Source organism: Anomaloglossus baeobatrachus, chromosome 4, assembly GCF_048569485.1.
Source record: "Anomaloglossus baeobatrachus isolate aAnoBae1 chromosome 4, aAnoBae1.hap1, whole genome shotgun sequence".
NCBI lineage: Eukaryota > Metazoa > Chordata > Amphibia > Anura > Aromobatidae > Anomaloglossus > Anomaloglossus baeobatrachus.
Window position 1 is genome coordinate 1935673 of NC_134356.1, and position 18727 is coordinate 1954399.

General features: G+C 51.3%; 2 protein-coding genes across 15 annotated transcripts in view; one reads left to right on the plus strand and one right to left on the minus strand.

Moving 5' to 3' along the window:
• EPS8 (EGFR pathway substrate 8, signaling adaptor) overlaps nucleotides 1-6040 on the plus strand; it is a 297407-nt gene extending 291367 nt beyond the window's left edge. For all 11 annotated transcript variants that reach the window (XM_075343463.1, XM_075343467.1, XM_075343469.1 and 8 more), the window contains one exon: nucleotides 5508-6040. In XM_075343463.1, coding sequence (XP_075199578.1) covers nucleotides 5508-5621 — 114 coding nt within the window. In that variant the 3' untranslated portion in view covers nucleotides 5622-6040. The remainder of the gene's footprint in view (nucleotides 1-5507) is intronic.
• Nucleotides 6041-8899: 2859 nt separating this feature from the next.
• PTPRO (protein tyrosine phosphatase receptor type O) overlaps nucleotides 8900-18727 on the minus strand; it is a 468010-nt gene continuing 458182 nt past the window's right edge. For all 4 annotated transcript variants that reach the window (XM_075343481.1, XM_075343482.1, XM_075343483.1 and 1 more), the window contains 2 exons: nucleotides 16849-16968; nucleotides 8900-9433 (listed from right to left, as the gene is read on the minus strand). In XM_075343481.1, coding sequence (XP_075199596.1) covers nucleotides 16864-16968 — 105 coding nt within the window. In that variant the 3' untranslated portion in view covers nucleotides 8900-9433; nucleotides 16849-16863. The remainder of the gene's footprint in view (nucleotides 9434-16848; nucleotides 16969-18727) is intronic.

Below are 18727 nucleotides of genomic sequence, written 5' to 3' on the forward strand. Positions count from 1 at the left end.
AGCTCTTATTGCTCCTGGTGCAGATCCTTGTGAGCTCACATTGCTTTTGGTGCAAATCCTTGTGAACTACTTCATTCCTTGTTCCCTGATAAAGATCCCTGTGGTCTTTCATCCCTCCCAGTACAGATTCTTGAAGTTTATGATCGCTCCCCGTACAAAACCTTGTAGTCCCTGCTGCTCTCCTTACAGATTTTTGCGATCCACCATCCCTACAGATACAGCTCCTTGCGGTCCTCCATCGCTCACAGGACAGTTTTTTGTGGTCTCTGATGCTCCTGATACAGACCTTTGTGGACTTTACTGTTTCTAGTAGAGATTCTTGTGGTTTCCAATTGCTTACTCTACAGATCTTTGTAGTTTTTGCTGCTCCTTCTAAAGAACATTGTGGTTCCCAGTACAGATCCTTGTGGGACCTGGCCCTCCCAACACAGATTTTTGCAGTTCCCCATCCCTCCCAGTATAGATTCTTATATGCCCCCATCCCTCACGTCACAGATCCTTGCAGGCCTCCATCTGTCCCAGTATAGATCTTTGTGGGCCCCCATCCCTACCAGTACAGATCCCTGTGAGCCAATGTCCCTCCTAGTACAGATCCTGTGGGTTTACATCCCTCCCCAGTACAGATCCTTGTGGGCCCCCATCCTTCACAGCACAGATTCTTGTGGGCCCCCATCCCTCACAGCACAGATCCCTCACAGCACAGCTCATTGTGGGCCCCCATCCCTCCCAGTACAGCTCCATGTGGACCCCCATCCCTCCCAGTACAGCTCCATGTGGGCCCCCATCCCTCCCAGTACAGCTCCTTGTGGGCCCCCATCCTTCACAGCACAGATCCTTGTGGGCCCCCATCCCTCACAGCACAGATCCTTGTGGGCCCCCATCCCTCCCAGTACAGCTCCATGTGGGCCCCATCCCTCCCAGTACAGCTCCATGTGGGCCCCCATCCCTCCCAGTACAGTTCCTTGTGGGCCCCCCATCCCTCCCAGTACAGCTCCTTGTGGGCCCCCCATCCCTCCCAGTACAGCTCCTTGTGGGCCCCCATCCCTCACAGCACAGCTCCTTGTGGGCCCCCATCCCTCACAGCACAGCTCCATGTGGGCCCCCATCCCTCCCAGTACAGCTCCATGTGGGCCCCCATCCCTCCCAGTACAGCTCCATGTGGGCCCCCATCCCTCCCAGTACAGCTCCTTGTGGGCCCCCCATCCCTCCCAGTACAGCTCCATGTGGGCCCCCATCCCTCCCAGTACAGCTCCTTGTGGGCCCCCCATCCCTCCCAGTACAGCTCCATGTGGGCCCCCATCCCTCCCAGTACAGCTCCATGTGGGCCCCCATCCCTCCCAGTACAGCTCCATGTGGGCCCCCATCCCTCCCAGTACAGCTCCTTGTGGGCCCCCCATCCCTCCCAGTACAGCTCCTTGTGGGCCCCCATCCCTCACAGCACAGATCCTTGTGGGCCCCCATCCCTCCCAGTACAGCTCCATGTGGGCCCCCATCCCTCCCAGTACAGCTCCTTGTGGGCCCCCCATCCCTCCCAGTACAGCTCCTTGTGGGCCCCCCATCCCTCCCAGTACAGCTCCTTGTGGGCCCCCATCCCTCACAGCACAGCTCCTTGTGGGCCCCCATCCCTCCCAGTACAGCTCCATGTGGGCCCCCATCCCTCCCAGTACAGCTCCATGTGGGCCCCCATCCCTCCCAGTACAGCTCCATGTGGGCCCCCATCCCTCCCAGTACAGCTCCATGTGGGCCCCCATCCCTCCCAGTACAGCTCCTTGTGGGCCCCCCATCCCTCCCAGTACAGCTCCATGTGGGCCCCCATCCCTCCCAGTACAGCTCCATGTGGGCCCCCATCCCTCCCAGTACAGCTCCATGTGGGCCTCCATCCCTCCCAGTACAGCTCCATGTGGGCCCCCATCCCTCCCAGTACAGCTCCATGTGGGCCCCCATCCCTCACAGCACAGATCCTTGTGGGCTTCCATCCCTCCCTAGTACAGTTCCTTGTGTTACCCCATCCCTCCCGGTGTAAATCCTTTCATTCCACCATCCCTCTCCAGTGCAGCTCCACCATTGCTTCAGGTGTAAATCCTTTCTTTCCCCCATTTCTCCCCAGTGCAAATCCTTGCATTCCCCATCCCTTTCCGGTGCAGATCCTTGCATTTCACCATCTCTTACGGTGCAGATCCTTGCATTCCCCTATCACTCCCATTACAGATCCTTCCAGTCACCCATCCCTTCCCAGGGCAGATCCTTGCGTTCCCTCATCCCTCCCTAGTGTAGATGCTTGGGTCCCCCATCTCTCCCACTACAGTTTCCTGTCTTCCATTGTCCCTCCTAATAGGTGCAGTTTCCTGCATTCCCCCATCCCTCCCGGTAGGTGCAGTTACTTGAATTCCCCCATCTCTCCCCTGTGCAGATATTGTGTTCCCCCATCCTTCCCCGGGGCAGATATTGTGTTCTCCTATCTATCCCCGGTGCAGAGTCTTACGGTCCTTCATCCTTTCTCGATACAGATCCTTGCAGTCCACCTTCCCTCATTGGTGCAAATCCTTGCATTCCACCATCCCTCCCAGTACAGTTCCCTCTCTTCCTCTACCACTCCCAGTACAGTTCCCTGTCTTCCCCCATCACTCCTGTTATGGTTCCCTGTCTTCCCTCATCACTACCGATACAATTCCCTGTCTTCCCCATCACTCCCAGTACAGTTCCCGGTCTTCCCCAGCACTCCCGGTAGAGTTCCTTGTCTTCCTCCATCACTCCTGTCCCGGTACGGTTCCCTTTCTTCCTCCATCACTCCCGTCCCAGTATGGTTCTCTGTCTTCCTCCATCACTCCTGATACGGTTGCCTTTCTTCCTCCATCAGTCCCGTCCCCTGTCTGCCCCCATCACTCCTGCTACGGTTCCCTGTCTTCCTCCATCACTCTCGGTACAGTTCCCTATCGTCCTCCCATCACTCCTATCCCGGTATGGTTTCCTTTCTTCCTACATCACTCCCGTCTTGGGATGGTTTCCTTTCTTCCTCTATTACTCCCGTCCCGGTATGGTTCCGGGACTTCCTCCATCACTCCCATCCCAGTATGGTTCCCTGTCTTCTTCCATCACTCCTGTCCGGTATCGTTCCCTGTCTTACTCCATCACTCTCGTCCCGGTATGGTTTCCTTTCTTCCTCCATTACTCCCATCCCGGTATGGTTTCCTTTCTTCCTCCATCACTCCAGTCCTGGTATGGTTCCGGGACTTCCTCCATCACTCCCGTCATGGTATGGTTTCCTTTCTTTCTCCATCCCTCCCGCCCTAGTACGGTTTCCTTTCTTCCTCCATCACTCCCGTCCTGGTACGGTTCTCTATCTTCCTCCATCACTCCCGTCCCAGTACGGTTCCCTTTCTTTCTCCATCACTCGGTATGGTTCCCCGTCTGCCTTCATCACTCCCGGTATGGTTCCCTCTCTTCCTCCATCACTCCCGATACTGTTCCCTGTCTTCCTCCATTACTCCCATCCCAGTATAGTTCCCTTTCTTTCTCCATCACTCGGTATGGTTCCCTGTCTGCCTTCATCACTCCCGGTACGGTTCCCTTTCTTCCTCCATCATTCCCGTTATGGTTCCCGGTCTTCCTCCATCACTCCCGTCCCAGTATGGTTCCCTGTCTGCCTTCATCACTCCCGGTACAGTTCCCTTTCTTCCTCCATCACTCCCACTATGGTTCCCTTTCTTCCTCCATCACTCCCGTCCCAGTATGGTTCCTTGTCTGCCTTCATCACTCCCGGTACAGTTCCCTTTCTTCCTCCATCACTCCCACTATGGTTCCCTTTCTTCCTCCATCACTCCCGTCCCAGTATGGTTCCCTTTCTTCCTCCATCACTCCCGTCCCAGTATGGTTCCTTGTCTGCCTTCATCACTCCCGGTACAGTTCCCTTTCTTCCTTCATCACTCCCACTATGGTTCCCTTTCTTCCTCCATCACTCCCGTCCCAGTATGGTTCCTTGTCTGCCTTCATCACTCCCGGTACAGTTCCCTTTCTTCCTTCATCACTCCCACTATGGTTCCCTTTCTTCCTCCATCACTCCCGTCCCAGTATGGTTCCTTGTCTGCCTTCATCACTCCCGGTACAGTTCCCTTTCTTCCTCCATCACTCCCGTTATGGTTCCCGGTCTTTCTCCATCACTCCCGTCCCAGTACGGTTCCCTTTCTTTCTCCATCACTCGGTATGGTTCCCTGTCTTCCTCCATCACTCCCGTCCCAGTACGGTTCCCTGTCTTCCTCCATCACTCCCGTCCCAGTATGGTTCCTTGTCTGCCTTCATCACTCCCGGTACAGTTCCCTTTCTTCCTCCATCATTCCCGTTATGGTCCCGGTCTTTCTCCATCACTCCCGTCCCAGTACGGTTCCCTTTCTTTCTCCATCACTCGGTATGGTTCCCTGTCTTCCTCCATCACTCCCGTCCCAGTACGGTTCCCTGTCTTCCTCCATCACTCCCGTCCCAGTATGGTTCCTTGTCTGCCTTCATCACTCCCGGTACAGTTCCCTTTCTTCCTCCATCATTCCCGTTATGGTTCCCGGTCTTCCTCCATCACTCCCGTCCCAGTATGGTTCCCTGTCTGCCTTCATCACTCCTGGTACAGTTCCCTTTCTTCCTCCATCACTCCCACTATAGTTCCCTTTCTTCCTCCATCATTCCCGTTATGGTTCCCGGTCTTTCTCCATCACTCCCGTCCCAGTACGGTTCTCTGTCTTCCTCCATCACTCCCGGTACGGTTCCCTGTCTTCCTTCATCATTCCCGTTATGGTTCCCGGTCTTTCTCCATCACTCCCGTCCCAGTACGGTTCTCTGTCTTCCTCCATCACTCCCGGTACGGTTCCCTGTCTTCCTTCATCATTCCCGTTATGGTTCCCGGTCTTTCTCCATCACTCCCGTCCCAGTACGGTTCTCTGTCTTCCTCCATCACTCCCACTATAGTTCCCTTTCTTCCTCCATCATTCCCGTTATGGTTCCCGGTCTTTCTCCATCACTCCCGTCCCAGTACGGTTCTCTGTCTTCCTCCATCACTCCCGGTACGGTTCCCTGTCTGCCTTCATCACTCCCGGTACAGTTCCCTTTCTTCCTCCATCATTCCCGTTATGGTTCCCGGTCTTTCTCCATCACTCCCGTCCCGGTACAGTTCTCTGTCTTCCTCCATCACTCCCGGTACAGTTCCCTTTCTTCCTCCATCATTCCCGTTATGGTTCCCGGTCTTTCTCCATCACTCCCATCCCGGTACGGTTCTCTGTCTTCCTCCATCACTCCCGGTACGGTTCCCTGTCTTCCTTCATCACTCCCGGTACAGATTACAATCAGTTCTCAGTGACCATCATTTTGAGCTGATTTATAGGGTGAGTAGTTTTACAAATCCCCTAATCGTGACTGTGGGGAACATTTTTTTGACAGATCTAATGTTTGGCTTCTTGGTCAGGAACGAGCCTGCAATAGGTGGACTCATTTGGAGTAAAACTCTCATCTTCTCTCTTTTTTTCTAGAAAATGAACGGTAGTTCAGAGCTGCTGGAGATAATGAGAAAACGCCAAGAGAAGATCAATGCTGCCTCCAGCGACTCCGGGGTGGAATCATTTGATGAAGGGAACAATCACTGACTTTCTGTATTTTTATTTTCTTCTTCTCACCACTTTTCTCGGTGAGTTTTGCCATCGCCCTCGTATCATGACGTCTTTCCTTACGTGCTTGATTCTCCAGGTGGCTGAGTCTGGAGGGAATGCACGACTGCCGTTTTTTTCTGATCTCTCTGTACTGGTGAATGTAAGGGCTGGAGCCCTTTCTGTCCTGGGGGTAGGGGGCTTTCTGCTGAAGACCTCTTACTCTGAAGATGACCGGTCGGTTCGGTCTTGTCTGCTGCAGTATTAGATGTTCTGCCATTGTCCATGGCTCGACGTCATTGCCGGAACAGTCCAGGAAACGGAAGCTGTGACTGTATCTTGTATATTTGTCTTCTATGAATTAAAGTTTATCTCATTATTGAGTAATAGATAAATATATAAATTATTTTTCTCGGGTTTCAATGTGTAAATTATTTTTATGACCTGATTTTCACGTCTTCTGTAAATATCCTGTGGAATCATGTGTTAGCATACAAGCAAATGTATGGATAAAAGCTGGGGTGTAGGAGAGGTATAGCGTGCCGCATTCATCACATGCGTACAAGGTATGGAGGAGCGTGCCACATTCATCACATGCGTACAAGGCATGGAGGAGCGTGCCGCATTCGTCACTGGAGGAGGATGATGATACAGCATTCGTCACACGGGTACACGGTAAGGAGGAGGAGTGTGCAGCATTCATCACACGTGTAGACAGTAAGGAGGAGGAGCGTGCAGCATTCATCACACGGTAAGGAGGAGGAGCATGCCGCATTCATCACATGTGCAGACGGTAAGGTGGAGGAACGTGCAGCATTCATCACATGCATACAAGGTATGGAGGAGGAGCGTGCAGCATTCATCACACGCGTAGACGGTAAGGCGGAGGAACGTGCAGCATTCGTCACACACGTACACGGTAAGGCGGAGGAACGTGCAGCATTCGTCACACGGGTACACGGTAAGGAGGAGGAGCGTGCAGCATTCATCACACGTGTAGACAGTAAGGAGGAGGAGCGTGCAGCATTCATCACACGGTAAGGAGGAGGAGCATGCCGCATTCATCACATGTGCAGACGGTAAGGTGGAGGAACGTGCAGCATTCATCACATGCATACAAGGTATGGAGGAGGAGCGTGCAGCATTCATCACACGCGTAGACGGTAAGGCGGAGGAACGTGCAGCATTCGTCACACACGTACACGGTAAGGCGGAGGAACGTGCAGCATTCGTCACACGGGTACACGGTAAGGAGGAGGAGCGTGCAGCAGTCGTCACACGGGTACACGGTAAGGAGGAGGAGCGTCCAGCATTCATCACACGGGTACACGGTAAGGCGGAGGAACGTGCAGCATTCGTCACACGGGTACACGGTAAGGAGGAGGAGCGTGCAGCAGTCGTCACACGGGTACACGGTAAGGAGGAGGAGCGTCCAGCATTCATCACACGGTAAGGAGGAGGAACGTGCAGCATTCATCACACACGTACACGGTAAGGCGGAGGAACGTGCAGCTTTCGTCACACGGGTACACGGTAAGGAGGAGCGTGCAGCAGTCGTCACACGGGTACACAGTAAGGAGGAGGAGCGTCTAGCATTCATCACACGGGTACACGGTAAGGCGGAGGAACGTGCAGCATTCGTCACACACGTACACGGTAAGGCGGAGGAACGTGCAGCATTCGTCACACGGGTACACGGTAAGGAGGAGGAGCGTCCAGCATTCATCACACGGGTACACGGTAAGGAGGAGGAACGTGCAGCATTCATCACACGCGTAGACGGTAAGGAGGAGGAGCGTGCAGCATTCATCACATGCATACAAGGTATGGAGGAGGAGCGTGCAGCATTCATCACACGGGTACACGGTAAGGCGGAGGAACGTGCAGCATTCATCACACATGTAGACGGTAAGGAGGAGGAGCGTGCAGCATTCATCACACATGTAGACGGTAAGGAGGAGGAGCATGCAGCATTCATCACACATGTAGACGGTAAGGAGGAGGAGCGTGCAGCATTCATCACACATGTAGACGGTAAGGAGGAGGAGCGTGCAGCATTCATCACACATGTAGACGGTAAGGAGGAGGAGCGTGCAGCATTCATCACATGCGTACACGGTAAGGCGGAGGAACGTGTAGCATTCATCACACATGTAGACGGTAAGGAGGAGGAGCGTGCAGCATTCATCACACATGTAGACGGTAAGGAGGAGGAGCGTGCAGCATTCGTCACACATGTAGACGGTAAGGAGGAGGAGCGTGCAGCATTCGTCACACATGTAGACGGTAAGGAGGAGGAGCGTGCCTGACCTCCCCTTATTGAATTGTTTTTTCCTTTAGCCCCGCACATGTCTATATTTGCTCTGCCATCTGCCTTTGTCATACGCTCACTGTTGCCATCATAGCCCTAGAATAGGACACCACATCTGAAACATGTCCGTCCATGACATTTCTTACCATTTAAGTATTCTACTATTGTGTGTGTGAGAAGTAGAAGGAATCACAGAAGCTTGGATATGTAGTGGAGACCCCATAGTGTTAGAGAGCGAGGGGCCGAGTGCCGAGGAGCAGAGCGCAGAAGTCAGCAATGCTTTGAACACCAGCTGTGCCCCCCGCAGGGAGCTTTGGGGAAGGAGTTTCCATGGCCGAGCAGCTGCCTTCAGCTTTACATCACCAAGCACAATGCCGAGAGTTGCCACCACTACCAGTCTGACTGCATGGTGTCCGATATACAGTTTGTTGGGGTCTATGCTCTTATATTTCAGGGGTCGGCCTCAGTCACTTACTTGCAGGGAAGAGACGTTGTGGACAATTTCCACTTACTGCGGTCATGGCGGCATTTGGCAGCTTATTGCCTGAGTAGTTGCTGTGCCCCCAGTGTGGTGACTTTGGGGTTCATTTATGATCAGTTGAGTACATCTCTTACAATGGCTCATGTTTGATGATAGAATTGAGCTCTCTGTAGACACTATAGTCTAAGAGATGTTAACATTTAGAACAGAACAATATTTTGCCAAATATTGTCCTCCATGTGCTGCAAAAGAAAGCTGACTAGGTGCAATAGTGTCTGCACCAATGGCCGTGGTGTGGGTTCCTATTTTAGGAGGAAACTAGCAGTCACGGTGTAATGAGTGTCACCGGTGCATTTCAAGCCACCATCATCCAGCAGAGGTTTTCATTGACTTCTTCATGGGGAACATGAACAAAGCTCCACCATTAGACGAGGGTGAGCACCTGTGCCTCTGGCCTACGTACATGTGGATATCATAAGCGAGACCTTCCTCTTCACGTTTTTATTTTATGTGCAATTTACTGGTTACATATCTCCTGCCCGTTATACAGCAGTACCAGCCCTGGCACCGATCCTACATGTGTCATACACTCACATAGCACAAAGAAAACGGAATACACAACGGGAGGTCTCTGAGATGTCGGGGCTTCTGCCTGCGCCCTCCACTGTCTCCAGCCTTAGACCCAACACAGACATTGTGCTTCACATCTTACATATAACTGTGGGGACAAAGTCTTTATAGCCAGGATCGAAGCCTGAAGACACAGCCCAGTGTCCTCACATGTGGAAAATGAGGTATGATCCAGAATATGACTGTGAGACTCCGAATATTGCACCTGCTTCGTCACCGCTACCAGCTCCTTCTCCCATTTACTGGCTTTTATTTGGTCCATACTGAAGTTCATGAAGGAAAATGTCCAGGAGACTCGCCAAGTTTAAGGCCAGGGCTTCACCACACAGCAGCGGTACAACTGGTAAGAGTGGCCCCGAAAACTGGAGAAGGTGACTGCACTGTTCTCACCTGGAAGAAAGACACATGTTTCATGTCCTGTTATACATGGGTCATACATAAGCTGAAAGTTGGGAAAGCGCATCATAATCACTGTGTAACAAAATATGAAGACCACCTTAAAGAAAGCTTCTCCATAGTGTGCATGGCCCCCACATGCCTGTATGGACTACTGACATCCTGGGACTCCACCTAGACCACAATCAGGATATGAAAGGCTCCTCTACAGTCTGCGGCTCTATGTGGGGCTGTCAGACGCACTGGTGCTTAATGTCTCAAAGGGCCTTCGTTGTATTCAGGTCCGGGAAACGTGAGGGCTAGGCACTGGCATCACTGCCTTCATCATCTAGGAACTGCCTAACCACGAGTCTGGGCATTGTCCTGCGCTAGAAAGAACCCAGGGCAACTTGTCCAGTGTAAGGTCTGATACCAGCTCTGAGGATTTCATCACATTGGTGATATTATGTGTAGGTTTCTGCGACCTTCGAAGGATATGCCTCCCAGAGTATTACTGACCCACCAACAGACCAGTCATAATGGATGATGTTGCACCCACCATGGCATCTCCATACTGTCACGTTCTCAGTTTAGACCAGCTCTCATCTGTTAAAATAAAGCTGGATCTGCCAGTTCTGGGGTTCCCTGCAGAATGGCAGTTGTGCCTATTTTCTCTGCCTACACTTTGCCGTTTTGGTGGTTATCTTTCTGTTCCCTCCTGTGCCCCATCCTGTCAGTGCCGCTGCCCATCACTGTTATAGGTGATTTGGATTCACAACATCTGCTGTTTTTTGGTAGAACAAATGGATATTCCTGAACTATCAGTCACTTGAATTACACTTCACTGTGTTCTTGTTCTGTGTTACTTTACTCCACCTTACTGTATTGTAGTCTGAGTTTCCACCATTGTTTGGTGTCTACACTGTGTTTTCATGTTCTGTAACCTGTTCTGTCCATCAGTTGACCAGAAGTGCAAAGTTCCATGGGCTGTGCCATTAACCAACCCAACACCTCTACCATAGCTGTGCCTTATAACAAGCCCTGAACCTCCACCATGGGTGTGCCTAAGGCCCCCTTCACACAACCGCTTCTCCAATACGTGTGACGTACATTTTCACATGTACCAGAGACACAGGCACACGTAGATCCATGAAAATCAATGGGTGTGTGCACACGTGCGTATTTTCACATGGACCATGTGGAGCATACGTGAGTTTGTGTGCTCCATACATAGACATGTCCGTTTTTCTCTGGCAGCACGGGTGTTACACGGACCACACAAATGTGCTTCGTGTGACATCAGTGTCACACGTACCAGAGAAAACTACATTTCTGTGAAATAAAATGAATTTCTACACTCATATTCTCAAACCCTGCTGTCTATGCCGCTGTGGTCACTTGCTTCCGATCCCCGCTCATTATGCTCATCGCATATTCAATGCACCGAGGACTGGAAGCAGCAGATGCACAGATCCAGGAAATATGAGTCGGCAGGCAGTGGAAAGGGCTTGAATGTGTGGCTTGAAGGAGAGCAGAGACAAAGGTTACCCCTATGCAGCGAGCACGCACACTTGGGGAGAGTGAGCAGCCATTGACTTTGATGGATAGGTCAGGTGGCATTGTAGAGTGAGGTGGGGGAAAAGATGATTTCTATTTTTTCAAAGTTCAGTTTTCGAAATAGAGCCGAAAAGAAGGATGAAATAGCAGATGGACATTGTGGTATTCCGGTTAGTAAGGAGGTGATTTCAGGGCCAGAGAGGTAGATCTGCATATCATCAGCGTACAGGTGATACTGAAAGCCGTGGGACTCTGAGCTGGCTCAGGCCAAAAGTGTGGATGTAGAACAGCAGTGGTCCAAGAACTGAACTTTTGGGGACCCCAACAGATAGAGGGCGAGATGAAGAGGTAGTTGCTAGAGATGGAGATGCTGAATGTCCGGTCCATTAGATATGAAGTGATGCAGGATAGAGCCAAGTTTGTGATGCCAAGAGATGAGAAAATCTGTAGCAAGAGGGAATGGTCTACTGTGTCAAAGTAAGAAGACAGGTCTAGGCAGAGGCGGACAGAGTAGTGGCCCTTGGCTTTAGCAGTTAATAAGTCGTTGGTGACTTTGGTCAGGGCAGTTTCAGTGGCATGATGCAATCAGAAACCAGATTGTAGCCGGTCAAAGAGGGAGCAGGAGGAGAGGTATGAGGATAGTTTAAGATGCATATGCCGTTCCAGTAGTTTTGAGGCATATTGGAGAAGTAATATGGGGCGATAGCTAGACACAGAGGCTGAGTCAAAGGAGGGCTGTTGGAGGAAGGATGTTATGGAAACATATTTGAAGCATGAGGGGAAGACTCCAGTTGTTAGTGATAGGTTGAATAGATGGGTTAGGGTTGGGATGAAGACTGCAGTGAGGTTGGGGATGAGGTGGGATGGGATCGGGTCAAGTGCACAGGTGGTGAGATGTGATCTAAAGAGAAGAGAGGAGAGGTGGTCTTCTGTCATGGTGGAGAAGGTGGTTATGGAGAAGCAGGGCTCAGTAGTTATGGGGAGAGGCCAGGGGGAGGGAGGACCAAACCTTACTCTGCCTCTTTCTTCAAGCAGAAGATTGAAAACATCAAAGTCTTCAGCTGAGATGAGAGGAGAGGGAGGTGGTGCTGGGGAGACAGAGGAAGAGACAGAGGGAGAGGAAGAGAGAGACAGAGGAAGAGAGAGACAGAGGAAGAGAGAGACAGAGGAAGAGAGAGACAGAGGAAGAGACACAGAGGGAGAGGAAGAGAGACAGAGGGAGAGGAAGAGAGACAGAGGGAGAGGAAAAGAGACAGAGGGAGAGGAAAAGAGACAGAGGGAGAGGAAAAGAGACAGAGGGAGAGGAAAAGAGACAGAGGGAGAGGAAGAGACAGAGGGAGAGGAAGAGACAGAGAGAGAGGAAGAGAGACAGAGGGAGAGGAAGAGAGACAGAGGGAGAGGAAGAGAGACAGAGGGAGAGGAAGAGAGACAGAGGGAGAGGAAGAGAGACAGAGGGAGAGGAAAAGAGACAGAGGGAGAGGAAAAGAGACAGAGGGAGAGGAAGAGACAGAGGGAGAGGAAGAGACAGAGGGAGAGGAAGAGACAGAGAGAGAGGAAGAGAGGCAGAGGGAGAGGAAGAGAGACAGAGGGAGAGGAAGAGAGACAGAGGGAGAGGAAGAGAGACAGAGGGAGAGGAAGAGAGACAGAGGGAGAGGAAGAGAGACAGAGGGAGAGGAAAAGAGACAGGGGGAGAGGAAAAGAGACAGAGGGAGAGGAAGAGACAGAGGGAGAGGAAGAGACAGAGAGAGAGGAAGAGACAGAGGGAGAGGAAGAGACAGAGGGAGAGGAAGAGAGACAGAGGGAGAGGAAGAGAGACAGAGGGAGAGGAAGAGAGACAGAGGGAGAGGAAGAGAGACAGAGGGAGAGGAAGAGAGACAGAGGAAGAGAGACAGAGGAAGAGGAAGAGAGACAGAGGAAGAGGGGGACGGAGAAGAGAGACAGAGGGAGAGGAAGAGAGACAGAGGGAGAGGAAGAGAGACAGAGGGAGAGGAAGAGAGACAGAGGGAGAGGAAGAGACAGAGGAAGAGACAGAGGGAGAGAGACAGGAAGACACAGAGGGAGAGGACGAGAGACAGAGGGAGAGGAAGAGAGACAGAGGTAGAGGAAGAGAGACAGAGGGAGAGGAAGAGAGACAGAGGGAGAGGAAGAGAGGCAGAGGGAGAGGAAGAGAGACAGAGGGAGAGGAAGAGAGACAGAGGGAGAGGAAAAGAGACAGAGGGAGAGGAAAAGAGACAGAGGGAGAGGAAGAGACAGAGGGAGAGGAAGAGACAGAGGGAGAGGAAGAGACAGAGAGAGAGGAAGAGACAGAGGGTGAGGAAGAGAGAGGGAGAGGAAGAGAGACAGAGGGAGAGGAAGAGAGACAGAGGGAGAGGAAGAGAGACAGAGGGAGAGGAAGAGACAGAGGGAGAGGAAGAGAGACAGAGGAAGAGAGACAGAGGAAGAGAGACAGAGGAAGAGGAAGAGAGACAGAGGAAGAGGGGGACGGAGAAGAGAGACAGAGGGAGAGGAAGAGACAGAGGAAGAGACAGAGGGAGAGAGACAGAGGAAGAGAGACAGAGGAAGAGAGACAGAGGAAGAGAGACAGAGGACTTGGGGGACGGAGAAGAGAGACAGAGGAAGAGGGGGACGGAGAAGAGAATTGAAAATACTGAATAATTGTTTAGGGTTGTGAGATAGAGAGGATATGAGGGATGAGAAGTAGGTTTGTTTGGCAGCAGGGAGTGTGGACTTGAAATTGGTGAGAAACTGTATGCAATGAAGTGCTTGGTGGCATGGGATCTCCTTCATCTCCGTTCAGTAACCCTGGAGGCTTGTCTCAGTCAGGTTTGTGTCCAAGGGTTGACTGTTGATTGTTTGGGCTTTGCTATATGTGAGAAGAGCGGTCAAAACAAGAGCTGTAGTTATTGTGGTGTTATATAGAGCAGCATCTGCATCGTGCAATGAAGCAATGTCTCCAACCGGGAGGAGGAGATCAGAGAGTGAATGTAAATCAAGGTGTTTGAGATTTCTGCGAGGGTGTGTGTGTTTGTGGAGGGGGTTGAGTGCTCGGTGCGGAGAGAAGAGAATGTTAGTAGGTTGTGGTCAGACAGGGGGACAGGTGAGTTTGAGAGGTTAGATGAGGTGCAGAGTGTGGCCATCTTTGTGAGTAGCTGTGGAGGACCAGTGAGTGAGGCCGAAGAAGGAAGGAAGTGTTAAAAGTTTAGAAGACAGCTGAGAGGGAAGTGTCAATGGGGATGTTAAACTCGCCGATGATGATAGTAGGGATGTCAGTCTTATAATGAGCCCCGCACCTCTCCTAGGACTGTGTCTAATAAGGAGCCCTGCACTACTACCTGGGCTACACCTTATAACGAGTCCCACACCTCACCTCACCTTATATCGAGCCCTGTACCTCTACCATGGCTGTGCCTTATATCGAGCTTCGCACCTCTACAAGGGCTATATCTAGCAATGAGCCCTGCACCTCCACCAGAGCTGTTCCTTATAATGAGCCCTGCACCTCTACAAGGAGTTCATCCATATCAACAGTCTGTCCGGGCGGCTGATAGTAAACCCCTACAATAGTGTCCTTTCTGCTCTTCTCTCCGTGCATTCTTACCCAAACAGCTTCTCCAGAGCGGCCATTCTCTGAAGCTTGGATTTCTGTGGAGATATACGCTTTCCTAACATACAATGTGACACCTCCTCACCTCTTGTTAAGCTGCTTCTCATAAATAAGTTGTATCCTTCCAGCCTTGTATTCCAATCATGTGTGGATCATCCCACCAAGTTTCGGTGCTGCCAGTGACATCATATCTCTCGGTATCAGCAACTCCAATCCTCCTTCTTTGTTTCCCATGGTCTTTTAGCACTGGCGTCCCTGCACTGCTCTGCCTCTCCCCAGCAGGGACGCCGACTCATATACCACCGCAGCCCCTTCTCGCTTCCCTGTATTCCTCCACGTGGGTCTTTTATGCCTCCTGCTCCCACGGCCTATGCACATGTGACGCCCTGGACTAGCCAGGTAGGCACAGATAGACCCCCGCACTACACCTGTCCCCCAAAAAGGTGTCATCAGCCAACTGTTAAAATCTAGTCACCTCCCTCAGTGCTTGATGAACACACCAGGGGGCGGAGCCAGGTGGTTGGCCACGCCCATCAAAGGGGTTCAGAGGGCCTGAGGCAGGAAACAGGCAGTTTAGTAGAGGAGTTGACAGGAGTGGAAGAGTCTGAGAGATGCCGGGGTTGGAGCCCGGGCACCTTTGGCTAGGAGGCAAACGGTGGCCTTAGTCTGCAGGAGCCGGGAAGAAGGCAAGGTGGAACTGTGGTGGACCGGGACAGGGTAGTGGCCCGCCGGTATAGACCCGGGGAAACGATTCGGAAACCGGAACACACAGGGGGGTACTCAGACCCTGAAAAGAGGTCCAGAATCCACTGGACTGAGTTAATTAACTGTTTGCGGTCTGGACTATAGGTCCTTTCCCACCCAAGTCCCGACTGAAGACAACAGCCCAACGAGGGGGATAGAAAGCCACCACAAAGGCAGAGACGGGCTAGCGTCTGCAGGCAAAAGGGCTCTCCCGACATTCATAAAGCTGGGGAGCGGACTCCTGTCGCTGAAGAGCAGGCAGCCCAAATACACAACCCGGTGCAGGAGAAAGGCCAAGACCACCAAACCGGGTGGGGGACCAGACGCAGCCGGCTGTGGGCACCGACCACCATCAACTTGGTTTACCAGAGACTTGTGTGTGTCAATAACAGGGAGTACAACAGTGCCATCCGGCCGCGCACCGCCCAGCTACACCCAACGGGTCCCGGGGCCACCTTCCCTACCCACGGAGGGGTTAACAACTTGCTGCATAAACATCTCCCCCGGGTGCCCTGTAACTGCAGTGGTGGTGTCTACCTTCACCACAACCCTTGGGTGGAGTCACGAACTCAAGCGCGGCTCCGGCCGTGCACCTACCTAACCCCCACCAAAAATGCCAGCATTCCCTTTCAGAGTGAAGTGACCCCGGGTCCGGAGGCGCTCGAGCCACCCACCAACGAGCCCGGATCCGAGCGGCTCGGCTGGAGCCGAGCGCGGGGCGGTACACACACAGCACAGGTTACCCGAGGGCGCATGCTCACACTCGCTATCTTAAAGGGCCAGGGCACCTATTTACGGAAGAGCCTCTCAGCCTATTTCTGAGAGACACTACGTACTTTAGGTCAGTCAGTTATTGTCCATCTAACTAGCTAGTTGTCAGGTGCCATCTGTCCACTGTCCATTATCCTCACCCATATCCACTCCCCTGTTCCTCCCCATACCTGCCAGTATCTGCTCAACTATCCGTACCTGCCCTCATCGGCTGTCTTGTCTGCATCAGCCATCCTGCCCACACCTCTCAGCACTAGAGATTCTGCCAGACCTGAGCCTGATCCTGCCCTGGGGTCAGCTGCCACAGTCCTGGACACTACCCTGGGAGTGGCACCTGGCGTCTACCCGGTAGGTGGCAAGTGAAGCCCATCACCTGTTGGGGTAAGCCCGGCTAACCCCTGTGGTACAGTGACCCACTTCTGTTCGCCTCCTCAGCACCAGAGTTCATTTGTATAGACACATTTTAGTTTGTAGTCGGATTCTCTTGCTCTTCTATTTTCATTCATTTGTTCTTTTTGTTCTACGAATGGCAGGGTCTTCATTCATTCAGAATTCATTGGCTGCATACTGTTTCCTGGACATATATTTCCCATCTTATATTGCTCTATTTTAAAATCCAAAAGAGGAAGGTAAGAGTTCTCAAACTGTGAATTTTTTGGGGGTTATGGGGGGCACTACAGCCTGGTTATAGGGGACCACATGGACGCTTAGCTCTATAGTGAGTATATAGGAACCTTGTGGAGTCTGTACTCACAGGTAAGGGTGGGCTTTAGGATTTGTGGACGTTCTCGTAAATTACATCACTGATCCGGAATTGCTGCTTCTTTTTCTTCCACATCAACTGAATGCAATGATGAAGAAAGATGAACTGCTCCTGAAAAAGAAGAGAAATGGTGAGAGGACCAAGTCTGGGGGAGCGGTGCCAGACATCGGGGCGCACAGTGTGTATACACATAGTTCATGGGTACAGTATATATATTATGTACACACAGCATACATACACAATAGAAATATACATCGTAGACACAGTTTACATGTGTTATACATAGTTTACCTAAACATTGTATAAACATACATTAAATAACAGGTTTCATACACGTAGCATAGACAATGGTTGTATACGGAAGCGGTCAATGTCTTCAGACCTGTCACATCTCATGTCAGGGAGGTAATTCTGACAACATAAAGATGTATTGAGGGGCATGAATAAGCTGGGTGGATACAGGGGGAGATGTTATCATGCTGCTATGTATTCTGCTATGTACGGTCATGTATGAACCCAATTTCTGCACAGAACACCTATATTCAGGAAAGTTATACATTAAATAAACACTCCAACAAGGTTTAGAGAGTGATTGAAATGACAAGCTGTGCATTTCTTATTCTCACCGGCCATAATCCCAGAAACTCCTAAGTAGGATCTAGTGTCGCACCCAGGGATATGGGGTACTCGGTCCCGGGCGGTGTATATCTTGGGAATGTCACAGTGGTGGTCATTGCCTGGTTCCATGCCCTGGGCGCTTTTTGTAATGGGGGTGTATTTACAGGGGATTAGATAAGTGTTCATACATGACACCAATTGCGGTGTTGTGGTTATGTGGATGGAGCCGCCACTGCTGAATGTCCACTTCTGGGGCTGGTGTTAATGGCAGCCTGGGTAGTAGGCCCTCCACAAGCAGGGCCGGGCCCCAGAGGATGGGTGATGTGACGGGCATTGGAAGAAGGTAGTCCACACAGTAGTTTAGTGTAACTGGTCTTTACTCACTGCTTGTTGGTGGTAACTGGTTACCTGAGGCCGGCTGGTTTCACCTCCAGGTCCCTTCGTCCCAGTGCCAGTCTGGTTTCTCTGGTGCCTTCTTCCCCTGCACCTGTCTCTGGTTTATGGGTCCCCGTGGCATAGAGCAACTGGGGGTCCCCGTTCAGTGGTTTGTCCACTTCTGTCCGCCTGACGGTAGAGTGAACCCTGTGGGGTTGGAGTCTCTGGTCTTGTCCCCGGTTCTCCCTTTGCTACTGAGTCTCGGATTTTTAGGGTCAGCGAGGTCCTTGATGGTCCCTTCGCTGTGCAGGTGTTAACAGACCTGCCTGGAGCTTCTTCCTATATATATTTTTTTTATGAATATTTATTGACATATATAAAGGGGTGTATTGCACTTCATGTGTTATTTAAAAAGACTGTGCAATTTTGTATCACACTGGCTACCTCGTTTTTAGTTTTGCATATTTAGCACCCTAATTAATTTTTTTGCTTACGGTATTTTTTACTGTCATATATGTTGAAATAAAGCATAAAAAATTATTTTAAAAGAAAAATATATTGGCTTTAAGTGTCATTTTATTCCTCGTTGTTTCCAGGGGGATTTTTTGGTTTGTAATGACATTTGTTTAATAGATGTCTAATCATCAAAATAAAGTACAAACGTTCGATCAAGAAAATATAAAAAGAGCATTAAGGGCAACGACTGGGAAGAGGAAAAGAGAAGTAAGAGGGAATAGCCTAAAAGGGAACAGTCTGAAAGGGAATAGCCAGAGAGGGAATAACCAGAGGAGGAGTAGCCCAAGAGGGAGTAGCACGAGAGGGAATTGCCCGAGAGGGAGTAGCCCAAGAGGGAATAACCAGAGAGGGAGGAGCCCGA